Here is an 18,357-nt window from a genome sequence, read left to right on the forward strand (position 1 = left end):
CTGAAAAACTCTAATTCATGTAAACTCACAGATTTTGAAGTCCTTTATTAGACGATTGAATAAATTATATAATAATACTTTTATATTTGGAGCTAATATATAATTTTAATATCATATTCAATCACTTAAAGAAAAATTTTTAAAATATATGTGGGGTTATAATTTAAACACGTTGATACTTTTACTAGTTACTGAAAAAATATTATCAATTGAGTTTTTACAATATAAATATAATTAAATTCATAACTATCTAAAAAGGAAATAATAAAGGCTCAATATCAGTCAAGGAATGTTCATTTTCATTGCCCAAACAATACAACATGACTGCAAATAAAATTCAAAAACTTTTATTTTAGCAAAATATAATTATTAAAACATTAGTCCATTATTTTCATTACCACTTTAGATATCTAGGGTTCATTAACGAAATATACAATTCTCAAAAGTAAGTGCATAACAGGTCTGACTCGCGCACTAGTAAAATTTCGATGCGAAGCCAACCAACAACCGAAGCACTTTCTCATAACCCTACCTCTTCACCATCTCTCCATTGGCTACTTCTCCGGCGAACTCCTCACTTCTGTCGATCTCAACTTCACCGACAGCTGGTACTCTCCATCCCCACTTGTTTCCACTTTCTCCCTCTATCTTTTGCCCTAGATCTGAATTGACATTGTTATGAAGCGTTCAACCGGAATTAGACCGTCCGGTCCGAGTGAACCGGTCTCCCCGGTCTCCCGGTCGTTCTGCAAGCCTGATATCATTTTACGACACTACTCAATTTCGTCTACCTCGACCTTACTCTGCCCTCACCCCCCTCGAGCCAAACCCTAGGTCGGAATTCATTATCTCGAGCCTTGTTTTCTTCATCTGCCTCTGCTACAGCATAATAGTTTTCGTCCTCCAACTTATTTCTCCCTTCCACCTTTGTTTTAGTCTCAGCTAAAACCCTAGCTCTCACCTTCTGGCTCTGTGCTATTTTCTGCTAATTTCCTCCAGTGCATGTCTGCCTGCACGAACTCGGAACTCCTCAAGTATCTCCGACTCATCTTGTTTCAGTACAACGCGAAGGAAGCGTGTGGCAATAAGCGAGGGAGCGAATTATCGTATGGAAGAATGAGTTATATATTATAAGGCGCGGCATGCAACTTTGCTCTCTCCTTTTTTGCACGATAGAATGTATCCTTTGGTCTTTTACTATCCATATGAATTGGTTTGAGAGCTTGCTTTATTTTCTCCTTTATTTGCTTCTGCATTCTCAAATTTGGGCATAAAATTGGTAACTTTAGTGTAAACTCTGTTTCTTTATGGTTTTATTTGAGAAAAACTGCTAACTGAATGCTGGCAGGGAGCATAAGGGGACTTGACTATATTGTTTGCTTGAATTTGCAGTTGGTATTTTCTTGTATTGCTCTGCTGAAATTCCAGAGTTGTCTATGTATTGGTCTTATGGCTTATCCTGTCATTGCACTCTGCTCAATTTTCAATTATAATTGCTTTGTTTGACACGGTTCTAAAAACGATTCTTTACGGAATGCTGCTAAGTTTCCATGGTTACAGCTGGTAAATTTTCATAACTGGCCAGACAGACAAAAATATATGACAGCCTGCACATTATCGTACACTTATGTACTAGCTCAAATATAATAATATGAACATTTGGTAAAGATTAATAATTAGAATTCATAGTTGAAGACTTGAAGCTAAACCAAAGGAATCAGGTACTATAGGGATCTATGCAATTATTAAGTTAAAGAAAGTGAAGATTTGAGGAAGCTAATATAGATTCTATTTGGATTTGAGTTAGGATTGATTTGATTTTTGTAGAGTAGTTAAGACTTAAAGTAATATGGTGGAGTGTAGTGATGACATTGAGCTGGTTTCAAATGAGTTTGGATCAACTTGAATAAAAAATACTTTGATTTCTATTTGACTTGTGCTAGTTTCAATTGAATTAATTCGAGTCAAGGCTGAGCTAGCTTGAATCTAAATCCATGAATTTAAATTAGACTCAAAATTTGATTAGATATGACTTAAAATGGTCATTAAATTACTATAAATTGTTTTTTTGTGTTATTTATTATACTTTTATTTATATTTGTATATCTATTATATTATATTATGTTATAGTAGTTGTCAACCCCACTCTTTTTTAGCAAAGTCAGTTTGCACAGGAAATTAATTATGTCGAACCAAAATTTGAGCTATTTTTGAGGGACTTTTGAGTTTCAATTAATTTCAACCGTTTTAATGCAGTGATTCAAGTTATCAAAATATTTTCCGTTGATTGGCCACCAACAAACCCATTGTTGATCATTTACTTTTATCTAATATGGCATAAATAATCAAATTTATATACAGGAGCATATATGACATACTTTAATTATTCTTTTAGACAACTATCTGCTATCTGTTTTATCTGCATAGTAATGATGTTTGAATGTAGTAGTTTGATGGAATATTATGATGGAGGTTGACGACAAGCTTTATGCGGCCATAAATTTACCCTTAAGCATTGTCGAAAAAAAAAACCCTATGAAAGAGAATGTAATTATAGTTCAAGATTCATCCAATGTGATAAACAAGGTCTTGCTTTAAATAGCCATGTAACTTGCACGAAAGTGTCCTCTACTTTACATTATTGTGGATTGTATTACTGAATGGTATTTTATAGGGAAATTTACATAAGTAGACAATTATTATATATTTACAAATCTCACACCTTAACAGTCATCTTTACATACATAGCACTTTGGTGTTTTAAACCAATGCATGACATGGTGTATTTCACTTTTAAAAGGTAGTAATAATGCTATTTTGGATGTGATATTAAAGATTTGAATGTTATGTATGAATTTGAAATTTGCGGTGTGAGATATGTGAACGCATAAGAATTTTGTGATATGTATGTAAATGCCCCTATTTTATAACCCCAGACATTCGTCCGATACTTCCTTTCTAAGCAATGAAACCATCAGAAGTTCACAAACATAATGTGAACCCATTTTTCTGTAGAAATCATGACACAGGTTTAAGAAAGAAATTTCTTTGTTTGTAAGAATTAGTGTGGCTGGTATAAATCATGATGAAACACAGTAAGACATTCATTTCTCTGATAGTATAGGAGGCAAATGTAATGGAAAAAAAAATATAATGGAAGATGTTGCTAGATCTATTATTCTTCTTTTTATTAACCAGACGAGCTGGTTTTTGAAAGCGAGTTCTGAAGTGTTGAGATTGGATAGCTGCATTTTAAGGTTTGTTGAACAGCATTCTTTTATTATGCCCTAAAATGACAGACAAAGCTAATAAAATGTGCATTTTCTTTCCTCTTTCGTTGGGCTAAACGCTTCAATTAGAAGTATGATGAACTTTTCTTGTATTCTCTCTTCTGTCCTCTTTCTTATTTTTCCTCTTAAGGAATATGTAGTTCGTCACCTTTTTAGCTTTTGTTGACTTTCTTCCATGAATCTGCTTTCCCACTACTTCTCATTCCTCTTACTAGTTCTTTCGGCTTCCTTTATCTTTAGCTTCTTTCATTTCCTTAATTATTTCATCTACTTGGCTCCTCAGTTGTGTCCTTTTAATTTTAAGATTTTTGGGGAAATTTTTTGAATTTACAGGAGGGGTTCTTCTTCAAGGGTGAATGTTGAAAAGTTAGTGCAACAGTTATGCATGGATGCAACCCAGGATTTACCCTCTTGGTGAATGCAGAGGTTGATTCCATGGGTGGTGTTGTTGATTGTGAAGTTGGTTTAGATAGCCAATCATCGCCCCATCGTGCAGCAATTGCAAAGACACAGGAAGAGCTACGGTGGGTTCTATTCCATTCAATTTTGCTCTTTTGAATCAACTGATTAAATGATTCAATGGCAACATCCTTAATTTTAGAATTTTTTGGGAACTTATTGCATTTATCTTTTTGACCTGCGGAAGTTGAATGATCATTCTAATATAACTGTTGCAGGCTGGAATATGATGTGCGTGAAGAGAGAAGAAGAGAGTTGGAGTTTCTGGAAAAGGCACCTAGATACTCTCCTTTTGTTATTTGATAAATAAAATAATTTTCTATGTTTGTTTTTTGAATTGATAAAACACCATTCCTTCTTGCAGGGTGGTAATCCATTGGATTATAAATTTGGCCGTGCAACATCAATTAGTGTACAGTCTACTTCTCTTCGAGATCAGCTTGCTGAGCAGCATGTGACGAGGTTTATTATATTTAAGTTTTTAACACAGCATTTACAATTTTTGTAACAATGTACCATCTGCTTGAATAAAATTATGATAAATATCTTATCACACAATAGCGAAGCAAAAGGCAGCTTTGCACTGGCTACATCGCCTCATGGGGATTCTGTTGAAAGCAGTGGCCGGCCAGCAGGTTCTATGGGTCGTGAGCCTAATATTGCAGACAATCTTCTACTATTTTCTGGTGAAAATTGTAGTCCAGGCAGAGAGAAGAATGTGAGAAGAACTGGGAGGAGAAGTAATGCTGCTCCAGCTGAACAATCTTCCAAGATTGATGGTTGCCGTAATGCAAAAGAATCAAATGACTTAGTGATTTTACGACTTGAACCAGGTGGTCAGGCTTATGCTCGGAGGAATAGGTATAGGTCAAGCCGGGATAGTCACAGCAGTAAATCTCCACTTTTATCTTCCTCTCATACAGACGCTAGGGATGTAAAGGAGTCCCATGAAGAAGTTCAGGAGCATACTGTTTCGTCAATTATAAACTCTAAACCAACACATTTTGATAAAGAGAAGACAGAATTGCAGTTGGTGAAAATCAATGCTTGTGAAAACTTGAAGAATTTTGACTATAATTCTTCTTCTGCAGAACAAGCAGATAAGCAAACACCTGATTTTATTGGGAAAGAGTCTATTGCTTCTGTTGGTTTTCTTTCCGCCCCTCCTTGCGATATGGATAACATTAAAGGTTCCAACCATGATGAGAAGGACAAAAACTTTAGAGCTCTAGATGTAGCGCATGAGGATAATATTACTGGAAAAGAAAATGTTTCAAGTAATATCACTGAAATGGTAGGTAGAAAGAATGCCGATATGAGCACAGCTCACCTTCATGGAAGTGCTGATAGTAGCGACTCATTGACATATAGAGTTGGTGTTAGTGTTGGCTTAAACTCCAAAGGTCAGGTCGCAGGTCAAGTTACTTCTGGCACTGGTAGCGCAGCAGAAAATAGCCAAATTGCAGGTTCTGCTGCTGCTTACATTACTCGTAATGGTGAAGCGAGAACTCAGATAAAGTTCAACAATTCAGTTCAGGTTAAAGATGAAGTTCAATTATGTAATAAAAATGACGAGCAAGCTGTAGATAGGGTCCTTTCTAACACTGAGATTAGACTAAATAAGAAGTTGGAAATCCCTCAGGATGTCGACAAGACTGGTACAATAATAGTCAATTCTAATTTCCACAGTCACGAGCCTTCTTTAGCAATCCCTTCCAGGATGGTTTGTTCAACTGCTCCTGAGCCTCAGAATAGTGAAGCTATCCAGTTGAAGTTAGCAAAAAGGGCAAATGAAGATGCCATTTTGAAAGAGGCTCGGATAATCGAGGTTTTTTCTATACTTATTTCTGCAAGGCTATTTTATATGAGATCCACATTTTAATTCTGATAAGCATAATAACGTAAGCATATTCCTACTCAGACGAACTTAAAGAGGGCTTCTGTACCATCTATTAGTTGCTTTTCTTCAGAGAAGCAACGAAAAACCCATTGGAATTTTGTTCTTGAAGAGATGGCTTGGATGGCAAATGATTTTATGCAGGTTTGGTTTTCTAAATGAGATTCATACAATTCTTTCGAAGCTGCATTCTATTTATGCTGTGTTATTGTTGCTCCAAACTATTGCTATTTTGATACTTTTTTGTGCAGGATATTCTCCGATTTTGTGCTTCCCTGATGAATTGTAACTGATTTATTTTTTCGGTATATAAACAGGAGCGGCTTTGGAAGACAACTGCTGCTGCCCAAGTATGCCACTGGATTGCTTCTGTTGGTAGATCAAAGTTTGAGCAAGAAAATTTGTGCCAGAAGCAGAGAAATGTAGCTCGAAAGCTGGCCAAAGCTGTGAGGAATTTTTGGAAATCTGTTGGTGCTATTCTTACTAAAGGTGAAGCATCCTCTGGCATGAAGGAAGATGGTACTGCAAACCTGTTTAAAGCATCAAATATCAGCAGTTTTAATACTGTGAAAGATCAGGTTTGAATAAATGAATTGGGTTTTCATCTCTCTCCTTTCTTGATGTGATTGCATCACTTGATTATTCGCCCGCATAATTATTTTTTTGACTCTTCTATCAGAGTTCTAGTTTCTGATTTAGAAACTGTGCCAATGTTTCTATTATGTTTGTGCCATAAAAGATATGTGCTATCTTTTGTGACCGTCGATTTTATTTTTCGGGCATACAAATAATTCATCAACAAAAAAAAAAAGGAAGATTTACATACATCTCAATTCCTATGTATTTACATATCTAATACCTAAATATCAATTTTTACACATTTATCACCTAACCTATGCATAAAAAAGGTGTATTTTACTTTTTAAAAGTTAAAATGGTGTTATTGTTTTTGCAATGTGAGGATTTGAAAGGTAAAAGCGTATTTTAGGTGTTCGATATGTGAATGCATGGGAATTGGGTGGTATGTACGTAAATGCAAAAAAAAAGTAGTTTTCTCCTTTTAAACATGGACCCTTGTAATTCAATTAGAAGAGTAAATATTTTAAATTCGATTTATGTTGAGAAAGGCAGAGGTAGGCCTAGGAAGACTTGGGCAAATTGTATAAACAATGATCTTAATTTATTAGAATTAAACGAAAATATGACACTAAATAGAACACAATGGAGAACAAGGATTCATGTTGCCGACCCCACTTAGTGGGATAAAGGTTTTGTTGTTGTTGTATAATGTTTTGTGGCCAATTCTTCTATCTGGCCTGCGATAAATGTTTTTTTTGTGCCAATCATGTTTAGACATTTTTATGTTTCTGTCTTCATGTTTCATTCTCCCCTCACTTTTATGAATTTTATCAATAATTGCAACTTCCTTTTGTGTCAGAGTGTAGAAGTTTGTGGAGGGCCTCTTAAGCCAGGTCTCCAGAGCTATGCACGTAGGATTTTGCAGTATCTCTCTGATGTCTCTAGTGATCCTATCCTGGCTGAAGCACCAAGAACTCCTGATAGGTTAAAGGATACTGGTTCATTTGGAGTATTCTTGGATGACCAACTTTCAGAAGTATGGCATGTGCTTTGTTTTTAAAACACATTAGCTATGAGCTTTCACATTTTTACCGTTTTGAAGATTAGAACTATTGTAGTCATTGTTTGCTTGACCTTTGTTAGCAACGTGTTGTGCTTTGCGTAGATTTCAGCATCTGTTGTTATTAATGATTCCTATTTCATTAAACCGTCGTTACTTTTCTCTCCAGGAGAACTTGTTCTATAAAGTGCTTCCTGGTGCTATGCACTCTTACAGGGAATCAATAGAGTCTCAATGTGCGCAGATCAAGGTAAAGTTTTTTTGTTTTGCTGATATCCGATACTGATGGGATAATGCTTCCAATGTTTGGACTCTTTACATTCATTCGTACCGGAAAAAAAATAGTTTATTGGTTGTTATGAAACTTATGTGTCAAATGGGATTGTGTATCAAATTCGGCACTTATATGAAAGCTGTTTATGTTTTCACTATTAAATCCAATTATATTTGGACGCTAGAGTTGGAAAAGAGCACCTTCAGGTGTGTTTTATGCAGTGGATGTGAAAATACTTTTGTCATCTCTTCATTTCCTTCTCCTTTTCAAAGGTCGGCCTTACTAATGCCACTTAATAGCATATTTATGGTTGACAGCTCTACATTCTCTGAACATTTATTAGGTTCTTATTTGTCCATTTCCCTACCTACAATGCTTAAACTTACTGTAATGTGTGGGTTAATTTTTCGGAAAAGCGTGCTGCTAAGGTTTGATTAATAATTGCTCGCTTACAACTAAAACTGCAGAAGTTTCTCCTTTAATATGCTCAATTTAGGAAATGTTTAATGCACTGCAGGAAGAAGAATGTGAGGCCTCAATGTGCGATTCTATTGCAGGTATCAGTCTGAACCACTACTATTCTCCCCTTTTATATATTGGAAGGCACACATCAGTATCATTTTGTTCTTATCCTGGAATTAATTTTAATGCAGATGGCAGGCAAATAATTGCTTTCGAAGAGGATGAAGGTGAAACAGCGACAGACATTTTCTCTGGAGCGCTTGAAGGCAATTATTTACCCAAATATATTCACAAGAATAGAAAGATCTATCAACAGAATTTCTATGCTACTAGATATGAAGCTGATGTATCATATGATCCTTCTATCGAGGGAAAAACCGCACGCCATACTCTTATTATGAGGAAAAGGCCTTCAGGTATCCTTAATGTTAGTGCAGTGCCCACAAAGCGCACGAGAACAGCTGCAAGGCAACGGACTATTAGTCCTTTTAGTTCTGGACCTGTTGGATCCATACCCATGACAAGTAAAACAGATGTTTCAAGCGGCGACACAGGTTCATTCCAGGATGACCAAAGTTCACGACATGGCTATTCACTTCCCCAGAGAAATTTTGAAGCCGATTCTACTGTAGATTTTGAGAGATTGCTAACATTTGACAGTACTGATATACCTATAAAGCCAAAAAAGAAGAAGAAACCGAAGCATTTGGGATACAAAAGTTCACTGAACCTTCCTGATTCCAAGGTTTTGATTGTTTCTGGAAATATAACATAATTTCTTAATAAAACATTATGTTTTTTGGTTTTTTATTTTGAGAACTGATTCCCATATATGCAGGCTTCTTCTTACGAACAGAGGTTACAGGCTGACTACATGGTTCAACAAGATCAGGTCATTAATGTCTAAAATAAGTTTTATTTATAGGTTTCGAGCCTTCACATTTTAACAGTTAAGGTTAACTAATTAATTGCTCTATGCTTCATTATTTCCGAGTGATAGTTGAAACACTTGCCCATATTTATGCTAATTATTACTAGTTAAATTAATTATTTTTTGCCTTGTCCAAATAGAAGCTTCTTCAGTTTGTGATACCGGAGTTATCCTTTAACACAATAGAAATGAAAATATTATTGTTGAAATTCAAAAAGGTTACAACAAAAACTCTTGAAAACAGAAAAAAATAGCAACACTAATACTAAAGGCACCCTACGATGAATGAAAAATTATTAGGTGCGGACTCCACATATATGGATTTTATTGCATATTGGTTGTATTGGTTGTATCAATGCAACCAATACAACTAAAATACAACGAAATCCACGTGTGCTTACTTCACAGCTAATAATTGCTCAAGATGAAGGCAATAGGAGTGGGTTGTGGCTGAATGGGAGCTAAATGGGTGGAGACTGGGGAATCGGGGTGGCAAGGAGGGTTGATGACAATAGGTAGGAGGTGAGAGTGCGGCTAGCTAGCAAGTATCAAGTGGCTGGAGGCAGTTGCAGTGCAAGGAGGGGCGGCTGGACATCAATCAGTAGCATTTGGGTGGACTTGCTGCAAGAAACGAGAGGGAGTGGGGCTGGCGGCAGGAAATCGGGAAGGATTTGGGCAGGTGACAGGAAACATGATGGGTGGGCGAAGTTGGCGGCAACAAGATAAAAGGTAGGGCGAAGTTGGCGGCAACTAGCAATAAAAGGAAGGATAAACGCCACCTTGGGATGAGCTACAACTAGAGCAACTTCTCACAGTCGGATACAACTCTCGAAGGGGAAACAAGATGTTGATGACTGTCCAAACATGAATCTCAAAGCAAAAGTGAATCATAATATAGAAAATAACTTTCATATATATATATATATATATATATGTATATATTGTGGATAACTAGGAGGTGGAGGCCTCCAGGTTGCCCTGCGTCAGCCTCTCGGGTTGGGGGAATTTTGAACTCATTCGTCGAACCTTCTGGCTGCACGTTGATAATGATGGAGTTGCTTTAATATCCCAAGGCTGAAGGTTCTTCGAATACGGCCCTAGTAGCACCTGGATCCCACTGTTGGCTGTACTGTCTCCCAAAACACCGGAGGAGTTTACTCCATTTGCGAGCATGCATCCATATTGATCCACCTTTCTTAGGGCACACTACTAAACAGAACTAGCACTTTGTTCATGTATATTCTACTGAATCCTCCCAAATCAATCCAAAGTTGGCTCAACCTATTCTAAAGTTAGGGTAACCTGAACCTCCTCGAACTATAGTTTCCATGGCGGTAAGGTATCAATTGTGATGTCCTAAAATACTCTCTGTTGTGCCTGTCCCATGTCTGAATTCGACATTTCAGTCCTATCATTCTCTATTATCATCAGAGTTAGATCCCACCGATGCTTTTCTGCCAACAAGGGCACCTGTGATCTCGGACTCTATAGAAAGTTGAAGGATGGCGCACTTACCGTCATTGGTGAAGGAATAGGTGTTCTTGAATCCATCGTACGGAGTCCTATAGTCAAATGACATCTGAAGCATTTTCTAGCTGGGACTGTAGTGGGTCGTGTTATACTTCTCTAGTTTCTTCTCACTCTGGGCGGCTTTGTCCTTATCCTAACCAGTCTTCTTAACTCCTTGAGGCATGTTCCTGCTTACGTCTCCAACTACGGATGGTTATCTGCTCTATTTTTTCTAACACTCCACCTTTAATGCTAAGATCTGGATATCTCTCAGTGACCAATAAGGCTACAACCACTCAATGTTGCTGAGAGCTGGCTTCAGACCGCAAGATATCGGGTTATTGTATACTCATCTGGCACGACCAACTCACACTTCATCTGCAATTGATCAAACTGTGTCATGAACTCCTCCACTAATAGGTCTCTCTGTCACAGGTGGTGGAGTCTCAGAAACATATCCAGACGGTAATGAGGTGATAGGTTTTTCTCTGTGCTTCTTATCTTCTCCCACCTGATAATTTTGTCACCACCTTTTTTTCTTGCCTCTGCAATTTTCTTACCACAAGGAAGCTCTCTTTTTCAACTTGATGGTTGCAAGCTTCACCCTTTTGTCCTCTAACACCTCTTTGTACTCGAAGATTCTCTCAACTTTTTGTAACCATTTGATGAAATTGTTGGGATCCATACCTCCATTGAATTTCAGTAAATCCACCTTTATTCTAGAATCTGTGACCTCCATATTTTGCCTCGTCTCCCAACCTCCTCTGATGAATTTAGAAACGTCTGTGCCAGCCCTCCTTATCAATGAATACCCCCTATGGAAGGGGTTCCAATTCTCGTATTTTTCTCATCTTTGATTCTCCCTAACACGATTGAGGGTAATTTCCCTCTGAGTTTTGTCATCAATCTTCGTGAAACTTTGTTGTAGTTGACGAATCTTTCGTTGGCAGGTTTCGACATGTGTCATTTTGATGGTATGACTAGAGTTTGGAAATTGGAATAGGTATTTGTCAATATGATGGAAAATTTTGTGTAGGTGCTTGGTAGAGGCGGATGCTAGGTAAAACTAGGATAGGACTAGGATTTGGTTAGTTTTGATACCAATTGGTACTAGAGTTATCCAAAACCACAATATAAATGAAAAAATGATTGCTGAAATTCAAAAATGTTACAACAAAGACTTTTGACAATAGGAAAAAAATAGCAACACCAATACCAAAGACACCCGAGGGCAAAGACGATAGGAGTGGGCTGCGGCTGGATGGGTGGAAACAGGGGAATCGGGGCGGTGAGGAGGGTTGACGTCATCAGATAGGAGGTCGGTGTGCAGTTGGCTAGCATCTTTCGAGTGGCTGGAGGCAATTGCGGTGCAAGGAGGGGCTTCTGGACAGCAACCCACAGCAGGTGGGTGGACTGGCTGCACGAAACGGGAGGGATTGGGGCTGGCGGTAGGAAACTGTGAAGGATTTGGACTGGCGGCTTGAAATAGGTCAGATGGGTTGCTTGCGGAAACAGCAGGAAATACTGGGTGGAGTTGGCGGAAACAAGTAATAAAAGGAAGGATAAACACCACCATGTGATGAGTGGGTTATATCCGGAATACCCTCTCACCGTTGGATACAAGTTTCGATGGGAAAACATGACGTTGATGGCCGTTCTGATAGAAATCTCAAAGAAAAAACTAATCCTAAAATAGAAATAACAAACACACATGACGTTGATGGCCGTTCTGATAGAAATCTCAAAGAAAAAACTAATCCTAAAATAGAAAATAACAAACACACACAAAGGTTTGCGTGTGCACACACCCAGAAGGGCAAACCTAGCGGACCGGCCGGCCTTTGCAGTTACTTGACTGAACTAGTCCAACCCCTGGGAAGCCACGCATCAGTTTGAATTTTTCTTTTTCAACAACTTAATTCATGAAATTTTCTTCTTTTAATTGTTTAATTGATGCTTAAGCATCAACATTAGAATCCTGTCATTGGCTGATAGTTTCTAACTCGTCTTACTATTGAGCGCACTAGATGAGTAAATGTAAATCTCTCTCACTGCCTACCATTTTGTTCGTGAACATGAAGTGCGATAACTTTCTCTAGCATCTTATACATGGCTCACATTGTTATTGATGATATTTTATTAATTCCGTTATGGTGCTTGCTGTTGGAAGTTACGGTTGTCTTCAATATTATTCCTTTGACGACCAAAGCTAAGAAAATCAATTTTTAATTACACATAATATTAATTACACTAGGGAATCCTAACCCTGAGTCTTCTAACATCACTAAAGAAATAAATCCTTATTTTAGCCTGGTATAATCCCTAAGAGAGCGGGAAAAATTTTATGAAAGGTATTTTCAATGATATTTTTACCTGTATTTTGTCAATTCATCCAGTTTTTAATTTTAACTCTTATACATAAGAATTTTTATTTAGAGTTTGATTCTTTGCAAGTGCATTTCAGATCTGTCTCTCTCTCTCTGAGTTCTTTTAATTATATAAAATGTTAGCTAGTATTTTTTTTCGCTCTCACTCTTGAAGTGAATTTGGACAAATCTCTCACAAAATTCTACCTGCCATAGTTAATATGACTCCCCATCCTATTTTTCTAAGTTATCTGCCCTGAGAATAAGATTAAGATTTTTCAAACTGATTGAGCAAGTGGTTCTTTTTTACCTTGTAAAAATAATGGAATTGGTGAGGTAAATATGCGACACATTTGATGGTAAAGCTAACAAGGCGGCTTCAAAGAAGAAAAAGGTTAAACTTCAAAATGAAATGTGATTGGGCAGTTGGCTCAGTTTAGGTTGCTTGAGCCGTAAATTTTTTTATATTTGTAAGCATGCAAACATTTGAAGTTGGCTCAGTTTGCTTTTTCCTTACATTCTACAAGGTTGCAATATGCTTGACAGGCTGACAAGTTGCCATACAACTAGTCGTTTTATTTATTTAGAAAACCAACATTCACCAGTTGATAGAAAGAACTCAGATGTGTAATTTATCATCGTTTTTCTTATTGTTCAGATAATTTATTCCCATAATTTAAATTCTTAAACTTTATTGCATTTTTGTAGTATAACTAATGTGTTTTACCACTACCGTTTGTATCATTTTTGTATCTGAATGATATGCCTGAACTGTTTTAAAATGGCCTTTCTCTTTTGCAGAGAGATCATACTAAAAAGCGGTGTGAAGGTCTGCAGTTTGAATCCAATGGAAATATGGGTAACCTTTGTTCGAGCTAGCTTCAATTTTTTATAAAAAAATCTCAAGCTTTTGATAGGGTTACTGATTTGTAATGCCTATCTGCAGGGTTTTACGGACAAAATATTTCAAAGAAACTTAAGCTCTCAAAGCGGGCAGAGTCCCCAGAAACGATGACTCCTGCTGGCAGATCCATGCCCTCTCCAGTTGCTTCTCAGATGAGTAACATGTCAAATTCAAATAAACTCATAAGAATAATCAGCAACCGTGATAAGGGTAGAAAAAGTAAAGCTTTAAAGGTAAACTTTTCTTGCATTCTTATTCTTTTTTTTTTTATTTTTTTTTAATTTTCAAGTGTTGTGGCATTGGATTCTTTATTAGCCATCTAATATAGATAGATTTTAGATATTCACTTCTACTTGTGTCCAATGTTGTCATGTACTATAACCCACAGTTGTTGTGGCCACATCTATATACTTTTGATTAGTAACTTGTTAGAAGTTGTCTCTGATGAAACATTCTTTTTTAGTTTATACGTGTGATTAATGAATCAAATGCTGTTTTGTTTCTATTCTGTCTTATAGTTTTGCGTTTTTAGATATGTGCGGTCTTTGATGGAACCTCTGAATTTTCGCGAAGGAAATCGCGATCCATGGATTCATGCTAAGGAAGGAAATCATGATCCATGGATCTATATCAAGGAAAATCCATATATCATTTTCATGTAAAAAATAGATTGGAAATCCCTGGATATAAAATCTGTTTGTACATATGAAGGTTATTATTTGCTTAGCTATAAATATTTTTCTGTTTTGGTGTACTTCAATTTTTTTGTTTTTCTTATAAAGAAATCTATAATCTGCCTTGAATTAATACTTAGAATGAATAAAAATGATTTTTTTATGCTAATGGTACTGGAACTTTAGATATTTTGGCCTCTGAGTGCTTTGACCTTCATCGCTACTTATAGTTACGTAAGCCTTAACTGTCTTTTTGTTGATTTTTGTCTTATCTTTTATCACCACTTATTTTTCTTCATCGTTAAGATAGGTCCCGACCTTCTTCACATGACTTAGACGCAATATCAACCTACAACGCAATGGGGATTGCTTCTGTGCTATCCCTTTATTCCTTATTCTCTGTCCTTTTAGCTCTTTTTCACCATTTTTTGAATTGTCTTGGATTTATTATTTGTTGGCCTACATCTCTTTCATGTTATATCACAGTTTCACGTAATTGCATTGATCAATAAAATCATTGTGAATTCCTGCCTGATGTCCACCTCTGCTCATCAACTTCAACTAGAGTTTGACCTTACTCGTGATTAACTCTAGTAATAGTACTCCAGAGACTCAAATTTATTACTTGGGTTTCTTTTGTTCTTGGACTTGTGAGCTTAGGAATGAAAGTGGAGGCAAACAAAATAATAAAACATCTGCATCAATGAAGGTCATAGGATCACCATGGAGAATTGCTGAAAATTGAATCGGAAACCACCATTCTGAGAATAAAGGAGTTGTGGAGGCCAACAAACGTCTTAATCTTAGACTTACCTAATAAAGCGAACTAGTCACATTGAAGAACATACAAAAGGAGGATCCATCAGTGAAGAATTGAAAACTCAAAATTTTGATAAATTCTTTGAGAATAAATTTTCTAATGCATGTTTTTTAGCACACTCAAGTAAATCCACATTTCCTCTTGAATTACATATCTTAGAAAATGTTTGGTCAACTCTTGACTAATTGAGTAGGGAGCTACAAATCATGTAATGACTAACTCAACATATTTCAACTCTTATACTTCTTGTCCTATTAGTAGAGAATCATTATTGCTAATGGTTCTCTTGTTTTACTCATAGAGTTCAATGATATCTATCTAGTTCCATTCCTTTTCTAACATATAAAAATGTCTTTCATGTTCCAAAATAGCTAGATAATTTTATTTCAATTTAAAAGCTTACCAAAGACTTAAAATGTTTCATAGTTTTTCTCATTGTGTTTTTAGACTAAGATTTTTGGAGGAAGGTTATACTTGCTAAGGAGAAGGATCGACTTTACTATCTCGAAATATCGAGCACTTCAAATATAGTCTTGAGCAGTTTGCCTTTATCTTTTCATATTTTTTCAAATAAAAGTAGCACCTGGATTTATCACTTTCATTTTGTTCATCCATTCTTTTAGTATTTAAATATAATATTTTCATAACTTTTTAAATGGTTGAATATCTCAAATTTTCATTCTGAGACTTATGAACATGCAAAATACACTAGAGCATCATTTTTATTTGTAATAGCCATAGTGATGTTTAGGGATTATGCATAGTTTTCAATGTTTAATGAGCTCAGTGGTTTGTTTTTTTTTCATGTTTGTGCTAGAGTCATATGAATATTTATGATTACAAAAAAAAAAAAAAAATTCTAATGTGACTGGTATTATCCTATTTTTCATTCAATTATTCAAATTTATTTTGGAGTCAAAATTAAAAACTTTAAGTTTGACAATACGAAAGAGTACTTAAATTATTCTTTAATCCCCTACTTTTTATGAAAAGAATGCATCATTTAGGAGTCATCGTTGTATAGGCACCCAATAAAATAAAGGCCACTTAATATCATTTGAGCATTATTTAGGGAATGTTCCAAAAACCTATTACAGGATGTTATCCTTGCCACAACTTGTATGATAAGTAAGTGACCGCTACTTTCTTACGGTATACCTAGTGGTTTAGGATTTAAATATTGTAATTTTGAAAATATATTTTATAAAATTTAATCACTTAGTTTTCCACTCCCTCTCCTTATTCGCCATATATTAATGCATGTGCACGTATTGTTCAAGTAATATAGGATTTTCTTTAGTCTTGAGTATCGATCTCACAGGAATCGCAGAAGAAATTATTTTAGTTGAAGTTCTAGTCTACTACTATAAGGTCTAGTTTAGAATGTCGATAAAGGTAGTTTTACTGTCATTACTTCTAAGTTACAATTTTAATCATGTTAAAACTTATCTAGAGCAAACAATAAGGTGAAATTCAAGATTGATAAAAAAATATTTTTCTCTTGTGAATAATTAAGTAGGTTGTAGGTTTGAAGTTTAAGAATGTAAATAAAGTAGTGAAAAATGGAGGATATATCTATTTACTCTCTCCCGACTTATAGATAAGATTAGTTCACTAATTAGTTATTTGTTTTTGGCAAATGTGCCAGTTGGTGCCACATATAAGCTCCTCATAACTGCATGCCCCGTTTGTCACTCAGAAAGCTCTAATCTAAATCTCCCAGAATACTTATCTCCCTAACTTTGCACAGTCACCTAACTACTATGTTTCATAGTTAAATGGACAATGTGAATATTTTCATGTTGATTCACCACCGCTCATGGTCAAGTCAAGTGGGTCACAATAAGTTTTAACAAATCTTATGGCCGGTAAGATATGTAAATTAAGTCTAGGAGAACATTCATCACTTATGAAATTAAGATTTATTCTTAAACTTTAACACCCTACACTTACTACCAAATCATCACAAAAGAAAAACACAGGGTTTCTACTCACAATGCATAGTAGATTCAATAGAAGTCTTCATGAAACAAAGCAATTTAAACTAAATATGTGATTTAAAGGATCGCAAGACAATCAAACAAATTCTACTTTAGCAAAACAAGTTCACTAAATATATGTTTACTGGATTACCATGCAATCATAACATACAATACTTAGCTTTAATCTCTCTGAAATCCTTCCACTGAAGTTCTCTACTCCTTATAATTGTTGATACAATCCCTTACAAATGCTCTCAAATTCCAATACAAATCTCTCTAAATTAGTGGAATCTTACTTCTAATTTGGATTTCCTGAAGTCCTTGGGGAGTTCCCCACCTTGGAATTTCGTCCCCAAGTCCTCAAATGACAAAACATCCCTCTTTCTATCGTTCCGAATCTCTAAAAAACTCTCAGAAAATTGCTCCGGAGAGTTCTGGTGCCTAGGAGCCACTTTCTCTGTCGCCTAGGGAAATGAACTGACCCCTATGCGCCAATATGTGGCGCCTAGGCGTCACCTTCTTTGGATTGTTTACGGGATTCGGTGCCAAAGCGCTAAAGGCTTGCGCCATGGCTTCACAAGCTGGCACCTTCTGGCGCCTAGGTGCCAGTTCAAGTCCAAGCTTCACTGCTCCAATTGCCCCATTTTTGCCCCATTTTTGCTCCAATTCACTTCAATTGCTTTACCTATCATACCTGCAACCAAAAACATAGAAATATCTTACTTTAAAGTGTAATTTCATTCATAAATAAATATAAAAAGTAAAGAAAATTAAGCATGCAAAAAGATATTTCAGTAAGCCGTCTTGATGAAATTTAAAATATAAATTCCTTATGGTGTGTTTTTCTTAATTCCATCTTCATCATATTCTCAATTAGACTATAAGTATGTTACTTGGGTACTCTCGCTATCTGTTTGAAAGGAATTTTCAAACTGTTGATTTGAATTTTTTAAAAAAGCTTAGTTTATATAATCTTATTTTTAAAGGGAGCTTTTACTTGTAGAAGATAGAGATTTTGGTTAATCAAATTTTGGTCCTCTAGACTTTCTTTTTATCTTAACTTTTTCCTATTCAAGTTTAAAATGATCTCAACATCATTAGGCTCTGTTTGGCGCAGCTGCAGCTTCCCAGCTTTTCAGCTGCAACAGCA

General features: G+C 36.0%; 1 protein-coding gene across 3 annotated transcripts in view; it reads left to right on the forward strand.

Moving 5' to 3' along the window:
* Positions 1-774: 774 nt before the first annotated feature.
* The window catches only part of LOC110020281 (chromatin modification-related protein EAF1 A-like), a 50,867-nt gene continuing 33,284 nt past the window's right edge, over positions 775-18,357 (forward strand). Inside the window, exons 1-14 of one of the 3 annotated variants that reach the window (XM_020718332.1) lie at positions 775-1,135; positions 3,624-3,814; positions 3,968-4,022; positions 4,114-4,211; positions 4,311-5,577; positions 5,671-5,790; positions 5,964-6,224; positions 7,085-7,261; positions 7,455-7,535; positions 8,077-8,116; positions 8,213-8,766; positions 8,860-8,913; positions 13,629-13,686; positions 13,774-13,964. In XM_020718332.1, coding sequence (XP_020573991.1) covers positions 3,672-3,814; positions 3,968-4,022; positions 4,114-4,211; positions 4,311-5,577; positions 5,671-5,790; positions 5,964-6,224; positions 7,085-7,261; positions 7,455-7,535; positions 8,077-8,116; positions 8,213-8,766; positions 8,860-8,913; positions 13,629-13,686; positions 13,774-13,964 — 3,099 coding nt within the window. In that variant the 5' untranslated portion in view covers positions 775-1,135; positions 3,624-3,671. Of the gene's footprint in view, positions 1,136-1,163; positions 1,180-3,623; positions 3,815-3,967; positions 4,023-4,113; positions 4,212-4,310; positions 5,578-5,670; positions 5,791-5,963; positions 6,225-7,084; positions 7,262-7,454; positions 7,536-8,076; positions 8,117-8,212; positions 8,767-8,859; positions 8,914-13,628; positions 13,687-13,773; positions 13,965-18,357 lie in introns of those variants that run through there. The other 2 variants (XM_020718334.1, XM_020718333.1) reach the window with 2 other exon arrangements.

The sequence above is a fragment of the Phalaenopsis equestris genome, unplaced genomic scaffold (genome assembly GCF_001263595.1).
Source record: "Phalaenopsis equestris unplaced genomic scaffold, ASM126359v1 Scaffold000094, whole genome shotgun sequence".
Classification (NCBI taxonomy): Eukaryota; Viridiplantae; Streptophyta; class Magnoliopsida; order Asparagales; family Orchidaceae; genus Phalaenopsis; species Phalaenopsis equestris.